At 48.6% G+C, this 18,376-nt stretch overlaps 6 protein-coding genes across 6 annotated transcripts; 3 read left to right on the top strand and 3 right to left on the bottom strand.

The window, feature by feature from the left end:
- Positions 1-154: 154 nt before the first annotated feature.
- Positions 155-1,077, bottom strand: BKA55DRAFT_520676 (uncharacterized protein; the record flags this gene model as incomplete). Its single annotated transcript, XM_046188443.1, has 2 exons — positions 155-747; positions 801-1,077. The coding sequence occupies 2 exons, from the start codon at positions 1,075-1,077 to the stop codon at positions 155-157; spliced, it is 870 nt and encodes a 289-aa protein (XP_046045471.1).
- A 929-nt stretch (positions 1,078-2,006) lies between these two features.
- BKA55DRAFT_125546 (GTP-binding protein ypt1) lies at positions 2,007-3,505 on the top strand. The gene is made up of 5 exons (XM_046184808.1): positions 2,007-2,402; positions 2,579-2,702; positions 2,762-2,809; positions 2,870-3,097; positions 3,260-3,505. Exons 1-5 carry the CDS (start codon positions 2,392-2,394, stop codon positions 3,455-3,457), a joined length of 609 nt encoding a protein of 202 aa, XP_046045470.1. The 5' UTR covers positions 2,007-2,391; the 3' UTR covers positions 3,458-3,505.
- Positions 3,506-4,847: 1,342 nt separating this feature from the next.
- Positions 4,848-5,209, top strand: BKA55DRAFT_543131 (uncharacterized protein; the record flags this gene model as incomplete). Its single annotated transcript, XM_046190551.1, has 2 exons — positions 4,848-5,035; positions 5,089-5,209. 2 exons carry the CDS (start codon positions 4,848-4,850, stop codon positions 5,207-5,209), a joined length of 309 nt encoding a protein of 102 aa, XP_046045469.1.
- Positions 5,210-5,514: 305 nt separating this feature from the next.
- BKA55DRAFT_520741 (uncharacterized protein) lies at positions 5,515-8,510 on the bottom strand (the record flags this gene model as incomplete). The annotated part of the gene is made up of 2 exons (XM_046188449.1): positions 5,515-6,403; positions 6,457-8,510. 2 exons carry the CDS (start codon positions 8,508-8,510, stop codon positions 5,515-5,517), a joined length of 2,943 nt encoding a protein of 980 aa, XP_046045468.1.
- A 4,111-nt stretch (positions 8,511-12,621) lies between these two features.
- Positions 12,622-13,901, bottom strand: BKA55DRAFT_520073 (WD40-repeat-containing domain protein; the record flags this gene model as incomplete). The annotated part of the gene is made up of 3 exons (XM_046188386.1): positions 12,622-13,596; positions 13,643-13,811; positions 13,864-13,901. The coding sequence occupies 3 exons, from the start codon at positions 13,899-13,901 to the stop codon at positions 12,622-12,624; spliced, it is 1,182 nt and encodes a 393-aa protein (XP_046045467.1).
- Positions 13,902-14,149: 248 nt separating this feature from the next.
- Positions 14,150-17,018, top strand: BKA55DRAFT_577915 (WD40-repeat-containing domain protein). The gene is made up of 2 exons (XM_046193649.1): positions 14,150-16,134; positions 16,192-17,018. The coding sequence occupies exons 1-2, from the start codon at positions 14,275-14,277 to the stop codon at positions 16,894-16,896; spliced, it is 2,565 nt and encodes an 854-aa protein (XP_046045466.1). The 5' UTR covers positions 14,150-14,274; the 3' UTR covers positions 16,897-17,018.
- The last annotated feature ends 1,358 nt before the right edge of the window (positions 17,019-18,376 follow it).

Raw genomic sequence — 18,376 nt, 5'->3', positions numbered from 1 at the left:
CCACGACCCAAACCAGCCTTGAAATGCTGGTGCTGATCAAGATGCAACCGGAAACGCCTCTAATGATGCCATATCCCTCCGTATATCGCTCTCGTTTTCTAAAAGAACACGCCCCTTGGGGTCATACCATCACTGTCCACCCTACAGCGAGTGTTTAGATGGATCGTCGTCTTCGTACTCGTTCAAACATCGGTATAGGAGTGCCGGGGTTCTTGCAACCTCCAAGGAGCCAATCAGTCAGACCGACAACCTTTGCACCTACACCGGCCTCCCAATCGCCGCCAGCTTGTGCCTGCTCAATGGTATGGCTTAGAATTCGTCCTTCGGCATCGAAATCGAAGACAAACAGTCCCGTGAATGCCTTGTCTGGGTCTACCCCTCGTCCAAACGGTAAGGAGCGGGCGATCACTCCTTTACCGGAAGAACTGTCTGAACCTTTTCGCTTTTCGCACCAGCGGACCACGAGCTGCTCGGGTATCGCCCCAGCACGGCGGGGTAAGAATGTGAGGGGCTCCGTTGTCATGCGCTCCGCGAGAACCTCGATGCAGACATTGCCGAGAATGGGGACACGGTTCCATGCTATCGGGGAGGTCCAGAGGGCGGCGTTATAGGCGACACGGCCGGAGACGGTCGGTAGGTGAGGGTGCGTCGAAGGGAAGAGATGAAGGGCGATGTTTGGCGCAAGAATGTCGTGAGGAAGAGGATGTAGTAGAAGCGTTGGTAATCGTTCTTGTAAAACTCGTAGAGCTATAGTAAGTTAGCATTGTGTTACTGATATGGGAATATCCTCAGTGATGTACTTTTTCCTAGCTTTGCCTTATTGGGGTCCTTTGGTCCGTCCTCGCCAGATCCGACCCATCGCACGCCTGTCGCATCGAAATATGTCCTCGACAAGGCGCCTCGCCTTAGATAGTCCTCCAGAAGAGTGGCATCGGAAGGCGGTAGAGAAGGCTTAGGTTCTCTTATAGTGACGGGCTGAACCTGGGCCTTTGCCGGACGAGCATTAGAGAGACTGCGAATGGAGGCAACAGAGGTCCGGCTGGAGCGGCTTAGACTGGATCGGATGGGCGCGGCCATTGGGAGGTCACCGCAGCAAAATGGAGAGATTCATGGATCAAGAGTGAAATTTGATAGAAGAAGTCGAGTGACTTGATTAGGGGGGCTCTAGAATATTACAGAATCAAGTTGAGTTGGTGTTAGTGAGGTGTTGCCGATAGCTTGGATGGTAGAGAACCTCAAGGTATGTCCACTTTTGGACTTTTTCTGCGATGGCTTAGTGGGTAGACTCGGAAGTACCTGGCAGCAGTAAAGTGTAAGGGAAGAGACATGATTGTGAAATGCTGGACTTGATTGGTTGAGGAAGAAGACTCCACAGCCACAAATTGACAGCGGAGCGGGATGTGACGGGGCGGGTCTTTTCCACTGTGATGGGATCTTTGGGTGGGAGAGAAGACGATGGGAATCTGGAGAAAATGGGAGAATTGAGGCTCGAATGAAGCAGGATCCACTGATAAGACGCTATCTGGTATTTCTTAAAGATCATCTGTTTGCAATAGATGCCGTCTTTCTCACTCTTAAAGAAGAAGGTGGTGAAGTTGATCTAGTGTTAACTTGTGACACGCCAAGTCACTTGAATCGTGTGAATGACGGCACAAGCTCTAAGTTTGGCTCATCGACAGCCTCATGATAGTTGAAGAATGAACGGATGCCTACGTTGCATGCCCAACGACGGAGCAAAGCAGGCAGATACTCAAAGGAATGATGCAGTCTCATTCCGATGTTTGTTTGTAAGTTCCTCATAAAATATGCACGATAGAAGCCTTGCTGTTCTTTTGCTATTGGAAGCTGATCCGTTTTGGGAAAGTCTACGTCAACTTGTTGGCTCCTATCACAAGTGATAGTGTTATATCGGTAAACCGCCCTGTGATATCTGGAAGTCTTGTTGCATGAGAACAAGCAATATCCAGTAGATTACCACTGCAAAGAAAATCAAAACAACGAATAAACCTAGTTTGTTATTTACCCTGTGGTTTCATTCATTTCTTTTTTTTTGCTGCACATGCTCTGTCTATACCCGTTAACTCAGTATCACATTGACTGTACTCTTTGTTCTCTTTGACGACATCACGTGATCTACAGTTGTCAGCTGCCCCATCCACTCATTCCCTCCCTCCCTCTCTTAGGCGGTGCTGGCGTTGCCTGGCGTTACGTTTCTTCCCTGACGTACCTTACTTGAGCCTCTGCAACCATTCTCAACTTAATCTTTCTCTCCCATCATCTCATCTGCAACTCCTCATTCCATCGCCTCGACACGTCCGTCTTTTCAGCCTCACCCCTTCACTTTTCGCATCGGACTCTTGTCTTACTGCGACCTAAGGAACAACCGCCAATATGAACCCTGAGTAGTACGCCACTCTCCGCCTCCTCTGCGATAACCTCCTGATGGAACTATGCCCCCATGCTGACTATTGCTCTAGAGTTGCACCCTGCCATCCTCGACTATTTCTTATGCGCTTTCCTTTTGCTACCGCTGTCGAGATGCGACCTTTTGATAATTTTTGGATCTGACACCAACTAGATACGACTATCTCTTCAAGCTCCTCCTCATCGGAGACTCCGGTGTTGGAAAGTCTTGTCTTCTCCTGCGATTCGCCGATGACACCTACACCGAGTCCTACATCTCTACCATCGGTGTCGATTTCGTGCGTTATTCCCAGCCAGCATTTCCGCTTACCTGGCATATTTTCTAACACTTACTTAGAAAATCCGAACAATAGAGCTCGATGGCAAGACCGTCAAGCTTCAGATCGTATGTGGCACCCATCGCGCAGGCTCCGGCCACCTAACCAAATGCTAACCTGTCCTCAAGTGGGATACTGCCGGTCAAGAGCGTTTCCGAACCATCACCTCTTCCTACTACCGTGGTGCTCACGGCATCTGCGTTGTCTACGATGTTACCGACATGGACTCATTCAACAACGTCAAGCAATGGCTCCAGGAGATTGACCGATACGCCACTGAAGGTGTCAACAAGCTGCTGGTCGGCAACAAGAGCGATATGTCAGACAAGAAGGTTGTTGAGTATAGCGTAGCCAAGGTAAGCTTTTTTTTAATTCTGGTACTCTGAATGTCGCAGCCTGGCGGGTCGCCCATCACATGCATCTAAGCGCCTGAGCGCTCAAATGCCCCTGTCACCAAAATTTCACCCTCGGCTGCGACAACTGCCCGCAGCAACACGATGACTGACACAACTTCATAGGAATTCGCCGACAGCCTGGGAATTCCTTTCCTTGAGACTTCCGCCAAGAACGCCAGCAACGTCGAGCAGGCTTTCCTGACCATGGCCCGCCAGATCAAGGAGCGCATGGGCACCACAACAGCCAACAACACCAAGCCCAGCGTGCAAGTCGGCCAAGGCCAGGGCGTCGGATCGTCCTCCAACAACAGCTGCTGCTAAATTCATTAACGCTCTCCTTTCTCTTGGCGAAGCAGGATGATGGAGTACGGCCGGGACAATGAACAACATGCCAGGGACACGATCGGACGAGTTCACTCACGATATTTGCTTTTTCCCTTCACTCTCTCCATTTCTGCGCATAGACCAGATCTTGACCACTCGGATTGCCTTTGTTTTCCGCAAGTTACGACTTTTTCCCTTTACCGCCTTGGCATCTGGAACAACGGCTCTTTCCATTCGTCTCAACGTCATTCACGGACCCTTGCATTGCTATGTCGACGGTAGGAATGGTCAGAGCAGGAATTGATAGGTTCTGGGGAGGGAGCACGAGGGGGAGACGACAGATATGAAGGCAGATTTTGTGTTTATGGTAGCGGATGGCTTTGGAGGGTTTTGCGCGTGCGCAGGCTGTATTTTCTCTTATCCCCCCATGCTGTGACACACTTTGCACTTCTGCGAAATTCAAGTATTGGGAGGCATTCGTCGGTTCTTGTTCTTTTCAACCCACGAACCAGTCATTCGCTGGGAATCACATTATCTGCGCACCCCGTTTTCCTCTGGCAATTTGCGATCCTGGCCCTCTGTCTCCTGTAACTTCTTGAGTCCTCGAGAGCTATGGGGGAGAGTTGCGCTAATTCGTCAATATCTTGCTTGGATTCTGATATCGACTGTTATGTTTCTTCTATTTTACCATCCTGGTTCGCCTGTGGTTTTTCGGTTTTTTTGGTACTTGAGATCGATTTTAGTATGCGAGAAAGGGTTATTCTTAATAAAGGTGGAATATTCCCTTTTTTTTTTAAACCTGATCCATGACAAATATTGTTAGAGTCCCTTGCTCAGTTGGGCTTCGAATCTTAAAAGAGGTTATGATGTCGTTGTTGTAAAATGCTCTCTCAATGTAGAGAGATTTCTTTGGCCATAATGAAGACATGGAACAGAACGACCCAATGACCAAGTCTCTGTGGTAGATTTCGTGAATATTGCCAGCACGTTCTCAAATGTCCATTTGAAGTCCTTGGTCGCATTCTTTATAGCCACAGATTACAACAATACAGTTCATATCAGACAACCCAAACATAGCTCTTTCACGTCAACTGTAACCGTTATACAACTCAAGCAAACAGTTGAAGACATCGTGTAAATACTTTATGTAAGGCACAAAGATAAAGCTCATTCTTAATCTACGCTACACACGCTTCATGCACGAAGAGCTTCTTCGTCGTTGATTACCAAGTCGATATACGTCATAGATCAACCTCTCAACCTGATGTCATTCTCCAGACACACTTTCAACATAAAAGTTTCATTTATAGTAACTCTCTCACCAATATATCTACACATAATAAATCCTCATGCCAATACCCATCTTAGTCTTTCTCAGTCCTTCAAAATGGCCAGCGTCGAAAGTCAAGTGTCAAAGCAGACCGAAACTCCTCTGCAAAACGACAATGAGAACGCAGAGCAACTAGCTACCCTCGCAGAAGGCAAAGTCGCCGATGCAGTAAAGGGAACGAGTAGCAGAGATAAGCCACGCAAAGATGATATCAAGATTGAGGACTATGCTTCTGATATTGAAAGGTTCGTCTCAACCTATAACCGGTTCAGTTGTACGGAAGCTAACAGCATGTTAGAAAAAAGGCAGAGCAGGCCGAGGCCAGAGAAGAGATCAAGGCACAGAGACAAGCAGGTATAGATATTGATGGTAGTCTTGGGCAGGGCAGACAGAGCAACGAGGACAACAGTAGTGTCTGAATTTGATGATTTCGTACAAATCCCTTCAATTACCGACGACCTTATGTAAGGAATACTCTACAATTCTTATTACATCCCATGACTTCTTAAGTCCTCTCCCCGGACAGTAAATGAGATTAAAGTGTTGATAAACATTACTCTATTCATGACAACATCCTGACTTTTATCCTTTTCCAGCCTCCTTTGGCCATCATTGTAAATCTCCACCCCAAAAATAATAACAAAAGAAAATGCCATTAGGCGATATCATAACATCATTACAACCACATTGCTTATATGGCCATGGGTATTCGTTCTTTTTGGAATCACGACAGGCCGAGGAACTTGAGCGCCTTGTGGGAGTTGCCTTTTCGCCTCTCGGCTTTATCCTCAAGGAGCGGCATGATCCGTCGGTCTTCTTGATCCCAGTCGCTGTCATCAACATACATGGTAAGGATCGATCGAGCATCAATCGCGGAAGGCTTTCGCTTTGAATATGATTGACTTTGCTTGCTTCTGGAAGACTTTGCTGTCTTGACTGTTTCAGCGATGGACGGAGCTCGACTCGGAACCGCAGATGAACCTGAAAGTGCGGCTCCCAAAGAAGCCCCAGGTGTCGGGGACATGGGTGGGCTATGAGTTGCTGATGGCACACGTGGGAAAGGGGAGAATGTTCCTGTGATAGATGGCGGCTTAGACTTCTTTGGGGACGGCTTCTTGGGAGGCTCATGAGGGACATAGAAATCAGAAGTCTTGGACAGGATCCTCGAGATAGTCGCAATGAAAGTTGCGATTTCTGCATCATTTGCAGTTGACGTGATAAGGAAATTGGCTTTAGAAACCGTAACGTCATAGCCAGAGCCTGAGTTTTGTGGGAAAGTCTTCCCGAAGCGCCCAACAGGACCTTGTTCTGGGCCGGTGATGGAGTTTCCACGTAGATGAGTGAAGGGGATGCTCTTGCTGCTGGCATCAACGATCTGAGCCACCTTCATCAACTCCACCCCGACAAGTTTTTGAAGGGCTAACACCGTCGCAAGATGCTCAGGCGGGTATTCAAGGAGAAGATACCTCACTTCTGCGTGAAGGGCAAGATACGTTTCGAGGTGCGGGATAATGAGCGTTGCGAGTAGGAACGAATTCGCAAAAGGGTTGTCCATGGCCTGGCTGGTCAAAGGCTGGGCCGTATAGGCCTGCATGGCATTGGCAAGAAGGTACCTGTCAAGTATGAGTTTTGAGCAGCACAAGATGGAGCAGAGTCAAATACATACCTGAAGTCTAGTCGGCCACTTCGGCTCATACCCTTACATTTTGTCCCCAACTGCTCAAGCTGTCCTGTGATAGCGCAAGTATAGTCCCTTTTCACACCTCGCTGGGCTCCAATAGCTAGGACCTGGTCGATTCTATGGCAAGATCCACGGCTATTGTTACTCTCAGTCTCCCAAAAGACTGGCTTCCACAATCCTTCAAGCTCAGGCAAAAGGGAAAACTGAAACTGCCGGTAGCCTTGAGTTTCGGGGGGGAAGTGTTCCTGAAGGACAGAACGCAGTGAGTTCTGTACAGTGATGGCTGTTTCTTGACCATTAATTTGAAGGTCGTGAAACTTGCTGTCGACATCCGAAACCAGGGGTGGAGGAGTCTGAACTGGTGTTGGGGGTCGTACAACCTTGAGCTTAGGCACACTGGGAACAGGCTTCTTGTTGGGCCAGATGGGTTGATTATATGCGAACGGATCATATTCGTCCGAATAGCTGGGTTGTTCGGTGACAGCTGACTCCTCGTATTGGCTTTCTGCGCAGTTTACGTCTGTGATAGTATTGGACTCAGGTGTTCCTGGAACCAGAGCATTGCCCTCGTCTGTTTCGGAAGTAGGTGAATAAATGGCCACGGGAAATTGACCCATCCTAAGCCCATGAGTGACAGAATTGAGTAAAGGTTCGGGGACCTCCTCCCTGAAGTGTACGACCAGGTCTTCCATGAAGGGCAGTACTGGTCGAAAGGTTTCATTTGATCCAGAAATGTGCTCAGCATCAGTGCCTCTATCCACGTATGATGCCCGTGCAGGCTTGCGCTTCTTCTCCAAGGGGACCGGAGCCACTTTGATGATAGGGAGATTGGTTCTCACAATAACAGTTCGAGGTCCCTCTATGTAGCTGCGTCTGTTGGACACGAGCTCCTTCGGGCTTGTGGTTATTGTTTGTGAGTGCCGATGGGCTTTCAACAATTCTGGCTCCGGGTCACTGTCTAGTTGCCGTGCAAGTCCTGAAGCGGCCGCAGAAACACAGAGATCCCGATACTTGGGACTGACTGGGTAGATTCTGTCCAGAGATTTGACTCGAGACAGAGTTGTGCTGCGGCCTAGAGACCTCATGTCCACTAATGAAGCTCCCCCGTACACGACATTATCTGTGGACGGGATGCTCAAAATGTCGGATCTTGGACTCAAGCCTTCGAGGGCAGGGGATACAGGGGCAGCCACCAGGCCGTAGGCTTCGCCAATACAGCTGGGGGATACGAGAAAAGAAGCCCTGGGTGAAGGGGACTGTAGATTGGAAATATCGCGATAGATGCGACCTGCAGACCGGTCATAGTGCCTTGCAGAGAACCTGGAAGCTTGGGGCGAGTAAGAACAGCCCGGAGCTTCATCAGCTGTACTCCCACCTTCATCTTTATTGGCGGCACCAAAAACAAAGAATGGGGCATCATCCCCGAAGTTGTCCTCATAGCCGTAGAGCGGCAAGCTGTTACTTCGCGGTCGGGGCGTAAGGGTCAAGTCGAGTTCATTGGAGGGCTGAAGTGATGCTGTTTGTCGGTCCAAGGCGTCGGCAGCTCGCATAGCCCGTGTTATGGGATCTTCGAACTCCTGTTGGTCTCCTTTATCCTTCGGTTCGTACATGTCCTGTCTTCTCCAGTCTCTAACTGGATTATCCAGGCCGATCACTCCATCCTTGATTAGCTGGTTGAATAACGACTCGGCACGACAGTAGTCTCCATCTGTTTCGTAGTCCATAATGGCTCTGATGCAAAGTGTTCGGGCACTCGGGGTACCGCCGTTCATAAACACAAGTCGCCTGCCACTTGGTGTTGAACCATGAAGGAAAGCTTGGGCAGCTTCGTAACGAGCTACTGTGGCCTCGTGGATTTTCTTGACATAAACTCGAACGTCTGAACGATTTTCTAAGTCCCTGTTGGAGATGTAATTTTGGATGTTAGGAAGTATCAAAATATGTGGTGAAGTTGGAAGCAGTCGTAGCTGTGTTGATATCGTGTCTACATGGCCTTCAAAGGCAACGACGCTCCCAAGGAGCTTGTTGTCGGTAGACATGATGAACACTCGAGGCGCCACTGATTCGGACGATCTCTTAACAGAAAAAAGGAATAGTAAGCGGGGGAGGTCGAATTAAAGTAAGGGATTGTGCTGATGGAATGCTTGGTCCGTTCGAGGGGTGGTGAAAGGGAGCAGCCGAGAAACTTTTGGTATGAAACACGCCCAAGTACACATAAGAAACTCTATCCGATAATTAGTGAGGTCGAGGTTGGAATGAATAAAGAAATGATCTTACAAGGGTATTTCTCAAGTTGAATGATAAAATGCGCTCAGATATGAGACGTGATGAATGTAATTAAAGATCCCGGCCTGGGGAGGAAAGAGGGTCAAGAAAAGAATGCCCATTCACAAAAGGCAAGAAAGAGGAGTAAGGACTATGAGGCAAGTGCCATCGAGATGTAAATTGGAAAGAACGACCTGGATGTTGGAGGCAACTAAGACTGATATCTCATTCAAGGCAGGTGCAGGTGCATGCTAGGCATGCTCCTCCATAGAAGCTGCAGGTCAGGTCGTCAGTTCTTCTCCACTGTCAACAGATGCCGACTCCTCTAATTCCATTTCAACTCGTTCATCAGTCTCCATCCTAGGCCAGGATTTCAGGTTGTTGTTGAACCCTGCAAGAATCGGGCTACCGCAGCAAAAACGCAAGCCACTCTAGCGGTTTATTGAGAATCTGTTGGGTCTCCATACATCCACGAAGGAGCCCTGACGAACGAACAGCATAGAGACGCCGAGACCCATCCCGCCAGTTAATCACTCTCATCACTGCAGGGTTGTTTTTGGGCTTGTTTAGCCTCCTGAGCTGGAGCCAAACAGAACAATGCCGATATGAACTGGATGGGAGGTCCAAGCTTCAACGTCCATATCAATGTCCATTTCCGTGCTGTTTGAGTGCCTATCCTATCCCAGCCGGCTGGGTTATCAGGCTGACTGGGACTGGGACTGTGCAGCTCGCAACTTGGAACCAAGCTATCGGGCACCTGCAGCAAGTCTCCCTTACCTCCAACGCATTTGCCAAGCATTCAATGAGACCACTCAACATACGTAGCACAACACAAACACCAATGGCAATACACAAGGTAGCGAGGTCCTTGCGTGTCTTGCGTCTGGGGCAGAGAAACTGTTTGCTCAAATTACAGGGATTGACACCACCCATGTTCATGTTCCATGTTGCAGCTCACGGCCCAGTCCCACAATGCAAGGGCTCCCGTCAAGGATGTTCCATGATCCAGGATCTGGTCTAGGCTCAGCTGAGACGCATTATCCCTTTATGATGTCTTCAACCCAAGTATGCATTTGTGGTCACGATTTGGTCATGCACAATAGAGCTGACCCCATCCTATAACATATCATATGGCTGAGAGCAATTATCATCTTGTTCGGTTGTTATTACCCGATTCCTCTTAAGATTCAAGCCCCCAAAAGAAACACTGAGCTAAAACATGAAACACAGAAACCGGAAATAGCTGTCGCACGTTCTGGTTGGCATTGAACACTGAGCGTATTGCAGCCTCTCATGTCATACCGGCCAGCCCATGTTCGGCTTCCACGCAAAACTCCCAAGCCAGTCGGCTTAAACTGGCTTTTACTGCGGCTACACACGATACAGGGCGAGGAAGCTGCCGGCTCGAATCCTATATGTCAATCGTTGCACAGTAAGCGGGATCATTACAATGTTTGCTATTCTTCAATTACCACAAAAGCTTCGACTCAAGTTTGGACTAATCAAAGGAAAAGGGAAAATGCAAGGTAAGGAAATAGTGTTCTCAAGTCTTTGTCGATAGCCTTAGGCATTGTGGGCCACTCTATACACCGTCGATCCCCCCACGTCGATTAACGGGCTTCAAATTTCTATTTTGGCCACCGTCTTCCGAAAATCCGAAAATTTCAACTGGCAATCTTTGGCCCATATTCACAATGCCGATCAGCATGCAAAACGGGGCTGTTAAGCTTCGAATCTAGGGCCCTGGTAATTACCTCATTTACTACAAATGATGCTCAGCGCAATCCGCGGTATTCGATACAAGGCGTAGCAGGTTGCTGCGACTATCCAACAGACTTTAGCGTCGTGGTGATGTCTGAATCAATCATATGTCTCGCGATCTCACTAACTAGATCCTTTCGACAAGGGTAGCATGACATCAACCTCGAGACGCCTCGCACCGCGCGGCTATTTGACCCCCCACTTACCGTTGTTTGTTTGCTTGCTAGTGTGACTTGCCAAGTCCTAGAAAGACAAAGGAAACAACTTTGGAACCACTTGATGATAGCTTTGGGCGCAGCAATACTGGTTATTAATCCTCCTTGGACCATCTACGTCTGGACCGAACAACGATCGTTTCGTGACTGTCAGAGGGAGGGTTGGGAGTATGAGCACGCCTTGCAGCACCTTACGATCCTGCAGAAGCCAAGCATACTGCGAACTGGTGCTGCTCATGCAATACACGCTGGTAGACGAACAATGGGTTCCGACTGTTCGGACTAGGGCCTGCATGTCTTACTGGATCGAAGTTTGGCAGGCATCGTCATAATGCGTGTCGTGCCTGTGGCTTATGGCTATCGTTTCAATTCAGTATACTAACTTTTCTCATTTACGACAAATCTGTCCGACAACAACGTGGCTTATGCTCATTTCGATAATGATCACTCACAAATGACGCCGATGTTAGTGAAAAGGGGACGTCTTTCCCTTTCTCCGAAAAACATAAGACAGCTCAGATCAATTATGTTTTTTATGAATCCGGTGAACTAACATGGATACTCGGCGTGACAACAGGTCCACTTTAGGGACGCAATTGTCGCTGAACAGGGTCCGGGATACTTACGAGGCGGAGAATGAACAGCGTACTCCATACGCAAACTTAACAAATTTGCAATCTTGGGGAATAGCCAGGATGTCTGAATATGTCACTCTCGTGAGCAAGGGGGCCAGCCTTGGCCGATAGAGATCGGTCGCATTGGACTTACAGTGCATGAAGGAAGCTGACTTTCGGTAGAGTAGATCAGCTGGAATGGTACGGTGACATTGAAGATCTGGAAAAGATCTTCATTGACCATCTAGGAGCCATTGTTGTTGAGAGTCATCAGGCTTGTGGCTTGTGGTAAACTTCCAAGTTAAAGTTGCTCGTGTAAGCCACGAGAACATCGAAGCTCAAAACGGGATTTAAATTTGTTTGATGAATTGTGCAACTTCACGGTTACACAGGAACAAATTTTGAGTTCAAGTCCGGCAACAGTCCCTAACACCACGGCTGAGTGCATCAGTGAGTGCTTAATACTCCCATCGTTGCTCTGTATTGCGTTTGAACAAAACAACATCAGTGTGTAAGGGAGGTGTTCGATCTTCCTATTTTCAGCTATACCAGCGATTTGTGCGTTCAGGCAAAGCTATATTCGCATCTATCCAGCAGGATAGACCCTGCAACGCCGGCAGACAATTGGTAGAAAGCAAACCATCAGCGTTGTTTGTTATGACCAGCACTTTGCGGCTGAATCAAAAGCAAGCACCGCGGAAAATTATAACGTGACGAGGATGTGATGCGCTGGGGATCAGATCCTGTCATTTGTAACAACAGACTTTATCACTTGCCATGACCCTGTTACCTGGGAATACAGTTCCTTTTTCCTGACAGATCGTTGCATCCCGGTTCAAAGAGTTAGTGGTCAACACGTCAGAGCCATATGAGACATATTCCTCTTCAGTGTAGCCATGGAGCTTCTGGTTGGCTATCGGCATTGAGCCCTTGTAAATGAGTACAAGGCGGCATACAAGGATACTTTTTAGTGTTTGTCTCTACACATGGAAAAGGATAGGTGCCGTCAATACAGGTCACTGTCTGAGAGCACTTCCACACGGAGTCTAAGACACGATCCAGGCTGTCGTGGCTCGGAGCAGCGACTTGAGACCTACAGTTACACAGCCTGAATGCGGCTTTCCGTCGTATGTTCCGCAGACAAACTCGAGCTGAAACTTTGTGGCACGGGACACAACTCATGGTAAGTGTTTCAGTGGCTTGAGCACCACAGTGACCGTGAGAAGGTCGGTCAGAGCCCAACTATTCTGAAAGGCGGGAAAGTTCTGTTAGTGTTGCTATTTCGTTGAGGTGGTCTAGTCGTCCATGAGTTCTGCGAGCTCAGCTTCTTCCTCGGCCGTCAACACATTGCCACCCTTCTCCTCCTCTTCCTTTTTGGGTTCCGCAGCCTTCTGGATCTTGACAACGACCTCGTCAAGCTCAGACTTTCCGAGTGGCCATGTGCGGACGGTACCGTCGATACCAACACTGCAAACCTTGCGAGGGGTACCTTCGTTGTCCTGGAGCAGAACGAGGTCGGTGACTTCTTCGTAATGGCCAACCAATGTACAGTACAGCTTACCAGATGAGCGATCCCATACCTTGACATTCTCATCGCGGCCTGCGGTGATGACCCATTGGTCTGTTACGAGAACACCTCGTACATAGTCCCCGTGCGTGAGCGTGTCATCAGCGACAAAGTTCCTTGAACGCGGCAGGCATTTTGCAGTTCCGTCAGCACTGGCAGTCCAGAGATCTGCATCCTCACTCATTTGGTCAAAGACAAGTCGATAAACGCTGGTCTCGTGTTCCTGAATGGTAAGTCGCTCAGCATCGGGGCGGTCGGAGAAAGATTCGGGCAGCTGCTCGTAACTGTCCAGGGTGACTTTCCACCGTCGGATGTGCGGGTCGCTGCCTGCGCTGGCAAATACGACAGTGGTAGCATCGCTGAGTACAGGATCGATGGCAAGGTGCTGGACGGCAAGCATTGTCGTGGTGGGATCTTGCAGGGTATGTAGTCGTTTGCCTGACTCTACGTCCCAGACGAAAATCTTCTTGTCGGCACCTCCGCTGATGAGAATGTGCTTGCCTGAGACGGTAGCACAGATGATGGTCTTTAGAAAGTCGGTATGGCCGCTGAACTTGCGGCCAGGTTTGGCGGTCTCAATGTCCCATGACCAGATGTCCTTGTCCCACGAACCTGCAAAGACAGTCTTATTATCTTGACCTCCTGTTGCAAGGCAAGTTACAGGGGCGTTTGGACCACGGTATGTCGTTTTGGTCTCTGAGGTCTATAAATAGTTAGTAATGTAGTTTCTTGGAAGTATTCAGACATACCTCGAGGTTGATTCGGCGAACAGCGCCAGCAGACTCAGCGATGAACACAGAGGTAAGAGGAGAAGCAGGATCTGGGACGGCTGCAAGAATTTTGGACTTCATAATGACGGGATCGCCATTCTTGTTGCTTGCCTTGGCGGCCTTGCGTCGCCGCGAAGCTTGAACAGCACTGTAAGTTTTGTCAGTTCTAGCTTTGTAATAGGAGATATTGTTATACGTACTCGGTTTCGAAGAAGTGATCACGGTCTGCAGACTGCATTTTGATGATCAAGGTTCATATATGTTATAGTAACAGGTTCTAATATCGGAACGTAATATGAGTCCAAGTGGTAGATATTGTGCTTGTCGTGAGTCAAACTCGTGGTACTGTCTCTTGATCTAGGTTAGGTAGGTAGGCAGCCATAAAAGAGTTGGAGATCTTTAGGTGTGGAGTTGAATTTTAGTGGAGCTCTCCTGTAACGGCGCGGGGTCTTTCCGCGAGTTTAATTGCGACGCGCTCAGACGCGTCTCCCGAGAAACGCCTGTCCCACTTCTAAAGCAACCATCACCCATCATCGCCCTTTTTCTATCATAGCGAATATTCCATTGTGCGTTGATTTGTGAACCAACATATCAACGCTACAACGACGATCATGGATTCGACAATTGCCCCTAAACCACGGCCTCGGCCCGCCCATACCCAAGGAACTACTCGCTGTGCCTACACTCCCGATGGAAGTCGTCTCATCACAGTCGGCTCCAACAACACTATTCGTCTCTACAAAACAGGATCTGATGGAGAACCGATCAATATTGATGATTGTCAGGAACAGAACATGGCTGTTGCCGCTGGTGACGAATTCTTTGTCGTTGGTTCTGAGGACGGCACCGTCAGCTTATACTCCCTCGAGACAAATACCTTTGAGCGCTTCCTTACTCGAACTGTACTGCCGATTCGCGATGTTGCATTGACGACTGATCGCCAATGGTGTGCCGTGGCAAGTGATGAGTTGAGTGTTAAGATTGTGAACACAAAGGACATCACACAGGTCAAGCACCTTCGAGAGCATGCCCGGGCTGTACGAAATGTTAGCTTCGATCCTCAAGGGCGATTGGTTGCACTTTCTGGCACCGACGGAATTGTTTATATATACTCACTCACAGCCAAGGAGCCAGAGTTGATTCGAAAGGTGGATGGTATCATTGGTGCTATCGACGGAGACAGCGAGACCTCAACACGCGTTGCATGGCACCCAGACGGTAGAGCATTCGCCCTACCGACACCCGTTCGAGACATCCAGATCATCTCCAAGAATGATTGGGAGAAACAAAGAACTTTCGCCAACGGGCATTTGGCTGATATCACTGCCATCGCCTGGTCGCCCAATGGTGCGATGCTGGCGTCAGCGAGCAAAGATGGAAAGGTGCTCATTTGGGAGACCAAGACACAGTCCGTTATTGCAAGATACGACTATTCCAATGTCATTGACGTTGTGTGGCACCCTACCAAGAACATTCTCTCCTTCACAACCACTGATGGAGAAGTCTACATCTACCCAGATTTCCTAACAGACCAGTTCTCACCTCTACTGAAACTGGCTACGCAGCCTGCACCCTTCATCCACGACCCCCTTGCCGAACTATCTGCGAACCGAAGACCGCCTCCAGTCAATGGTCAGAAGCAACAAGGTCTGCCAACAAGACCCCGAAGGGAGTCACTTGGAAGTCTTGACTCATTCCTTGAAGGTGGAGATGGATATGGTGACGACGATTTCGTGGAGGACGATGACGGTGCTGGATACACTGTTGGACAAGGCCAGAAACGACCTCGGGACGGTGACGATGGGTATGGTGCCTCAAATAAGCGTCGTCATATGCTTGAACCGCAATACCACGAAGCATTTCAACCAGGAGCGACTCCCTGGCGAGGGAACCGCAAGTACCTTTGTCTGAACTTGATTGGTTTCGTCTGGACAGTCGATCAGGACTCACACCACACTGTCACAGTTGAGTTCTACGATCACGAATTCCATCGGGACTTTCACTTTAGCGATACCTTCCTCTACGACAAGGCCTGCCTGACTGAGCATGGTACACTCTTCTCATGTCCACCTAAAGATGATGCCCCTGCAGTCATTTTCTATCGACCACACGAAACATGGACGCAACGATTTGACTGGCGCATTGAACTACCCAAAGACGAAGCTGTGACAGCCATGTCTTTGAGTGAGTCGTTCATTACAGTCACAACTAGCGCCAACTATGTACGAGTATACACCCTATTTGGCATGCCATATCGTGTATATAGACCCAAGAGCACACCAATGGTGACATGTGCAAGCTGGAGGGATTACGTATTGACCATGGGTAACGGACCCATGGGCGCGGATGGTAACACTCGTCTCTTGTACACCATTGAGAATGTCAAGAGAGACGAGATCTGCCAGAATGAAGATACAGTAGCTCTTCCCGAGGGCGCCACACTCAAGAGCGTCTTCTTCTCGGACAATGGTGTAAGTTTTGTCCTCCATAGGACTCATTGTAAGGAACTGGACTGACTTGCGATCTAGGACCCCTGTATCTACGACTCAACAGGCACTCTTCTTACACTTCTTCACTGGCGACAACCTTCAAGGGCTTCGTGGGTGCCTCTTCTAGACACGAAACTGCTCGACCGTCTAGCCTCGGGTCGCAAGAACGAGTCGTACTTCCCTATTGCAGTAGCTGATAACAAGTTTCACTGTATCATTCTCAAGGGTGGTGACCAGTACCCCTATTTCCCTCGTCCACTTCTGTCTGAATTCGACTTCTCCATCCCTATATCATCAGCGCCCAAAACGAAGCGCAAAGCCCGAGAGGGATCGGAAGATCTTGACATGGCCGATGGCGATGAACACAAGGATGAAGAAGAGGATGGTTCTTCAGAAACTCGCAAGCTCGAGCAGCAGTTCATGCTTCATAACGTGAAGGCAGCTCAGCTCCGAGATCTGGTGGAGGCTACATCAGGCAGTCACACGCAACGTTCGCAACTCTCACGTCTTGAACTCGAGATCGACAAGACTCTTCTGCAACTCCTGGCGGTCGAGTGTCGTGAAGGTGAAGAGCGAGGCATGCGTGCGCTGGAGATGGTACAGCTCATGCGAGACCGTACAGGTCGCATGATGGAGGCTGCTGGTAGAGTGGCTGAGAGATATGGAAGGACGATCTTGGGAGAAAAGATTCGTGAAGTTGGTGAGAAACGGATTGAAGGATTGGAAGATGATGACTTTCCATAATGTGAAGGGTGACTCTGGATGATGCCGTGATATGGATTTGGGTTATGTATAGCATTGGAGGATCTTGTCGTTCGGATTCGAACATGGCAGATAATGAATATCATCATTACATCAAAAGAACAATCTCTTCATGTCAATCTCTGTCATTGCCATAGCTATGGAATCACGTTTTCGATCCGAAGTGAGTGGTGGTTTCTTGTCCCGTCTATCACAACCGTCAAGAAACAGACTTACTACGATATTCAATGTCCCGAGAGGACGCTGCACTGCTAACTAGAATTGTTGCCGTTTCAGAATTCGGACACAGCCGATATACTTGTATGCCCTATATATCACTCCCATTGCAACTATGACTAGTCATGATAGCTTCGATATATGTTGAAGCTAGAACTGCTCTAAGTGCTTCGACATCGCCACTTACTGAGCTTCCTCCAACCACTACGTATCTCTATAACCTGTATTCACATCAGGCTAATGTCTCAAAATACTCGACTAAATAGTCAACTGCTGAACAATTCTGTACCCAAAAAGAGTTAATAATCAGGGGTTGACAACTGCTGTCAATACATGGTTATACCATGTCGAGTATTTCTAAGCATATCAAATTTTTGCTCTCCCCTTGTCTGAGGAAATGCGACGGATGTTGTACCCGCGGTAGTCGATGTCGATCATGATACCCTGAAAGTTTTACTTCGTTTTTTTTCTCTCCCGTCAGCAAGCAACGTCGAACTGTCGGAGATACAGTACACGCAACGTATGCTAGGCGCGGCTTCGCACCGGTCCAGCCGAAAGAGAAGGAATTCCAAAAGAAGAAATAAATCGTGAACAGAAATTTTTCTGTTGACAAGGCGTCATGGATAGAGTAACATCGTTAGTGTGCACGGGTTCAATGTCAAACGATAGTGTCTTGGTCTTTGATGAACAAGGCAATGCAGCAAAACCAACTGCCGAAGACCCAGCAAAGCTAGCTTTTTTTACTAGCATGTGAGTCGAAAACATGTTCATTCCCTGTACAAATTCTGAGGAAACGGCCCATACCAGCACAAGCTTGTATTCGAAAGCGGAGTGGCTCAGGTACGCGGCGAATATCAAGTGCCATAAAACCAGTCATCGGAAGAACCAATACTGTCCCTTGGAGCGTTCTCGAACATTTCGACAACCACAGAACCTGTTAGCGCTTATGCAGTTTCTGTCGTACATGATACGACCAACTTCAAGTTGGTACAGCATTTCCAACTAGGGAGTGACGTGCGCTGCCCTGTCATCCATGCCCTCGGGTTTTGAACATGAGCCGAAATGCATCCCTGTTTCAGCCCGTTCCCCTTTATTATTATCCCGTTTCGGACGGAGCGCCATAGCCATGTCCAACACCCGATAGATGAGTTGTACAAGTGTAATGTCAGTTACAAGATAAGAAGTCATGCTTTCATGCGTAATCTGGGAAAACGTTAACCGTGTCCTGAATCGCGAACGCCTAGCT

Source organism: Fusarium redolens (assembly GCF_020744475.1).
Source record: "Fusarium redolens strain MPI-CAGE-AT-0023 chromosome Unknown BKA55scaffold_15, whole genome shotgun sequence".
NCBI lineage: Eukaryota > Fungi > Ascomycota > Sordariomycetes > Hypocreales > Nectriaceae > Fusarium > Fusarium redolens.
The sequence above is the reverse complement of the archived record's forward strand: the minus strand, read 5'-3'. Positions and strand labels throughout refer to the sequence as shown.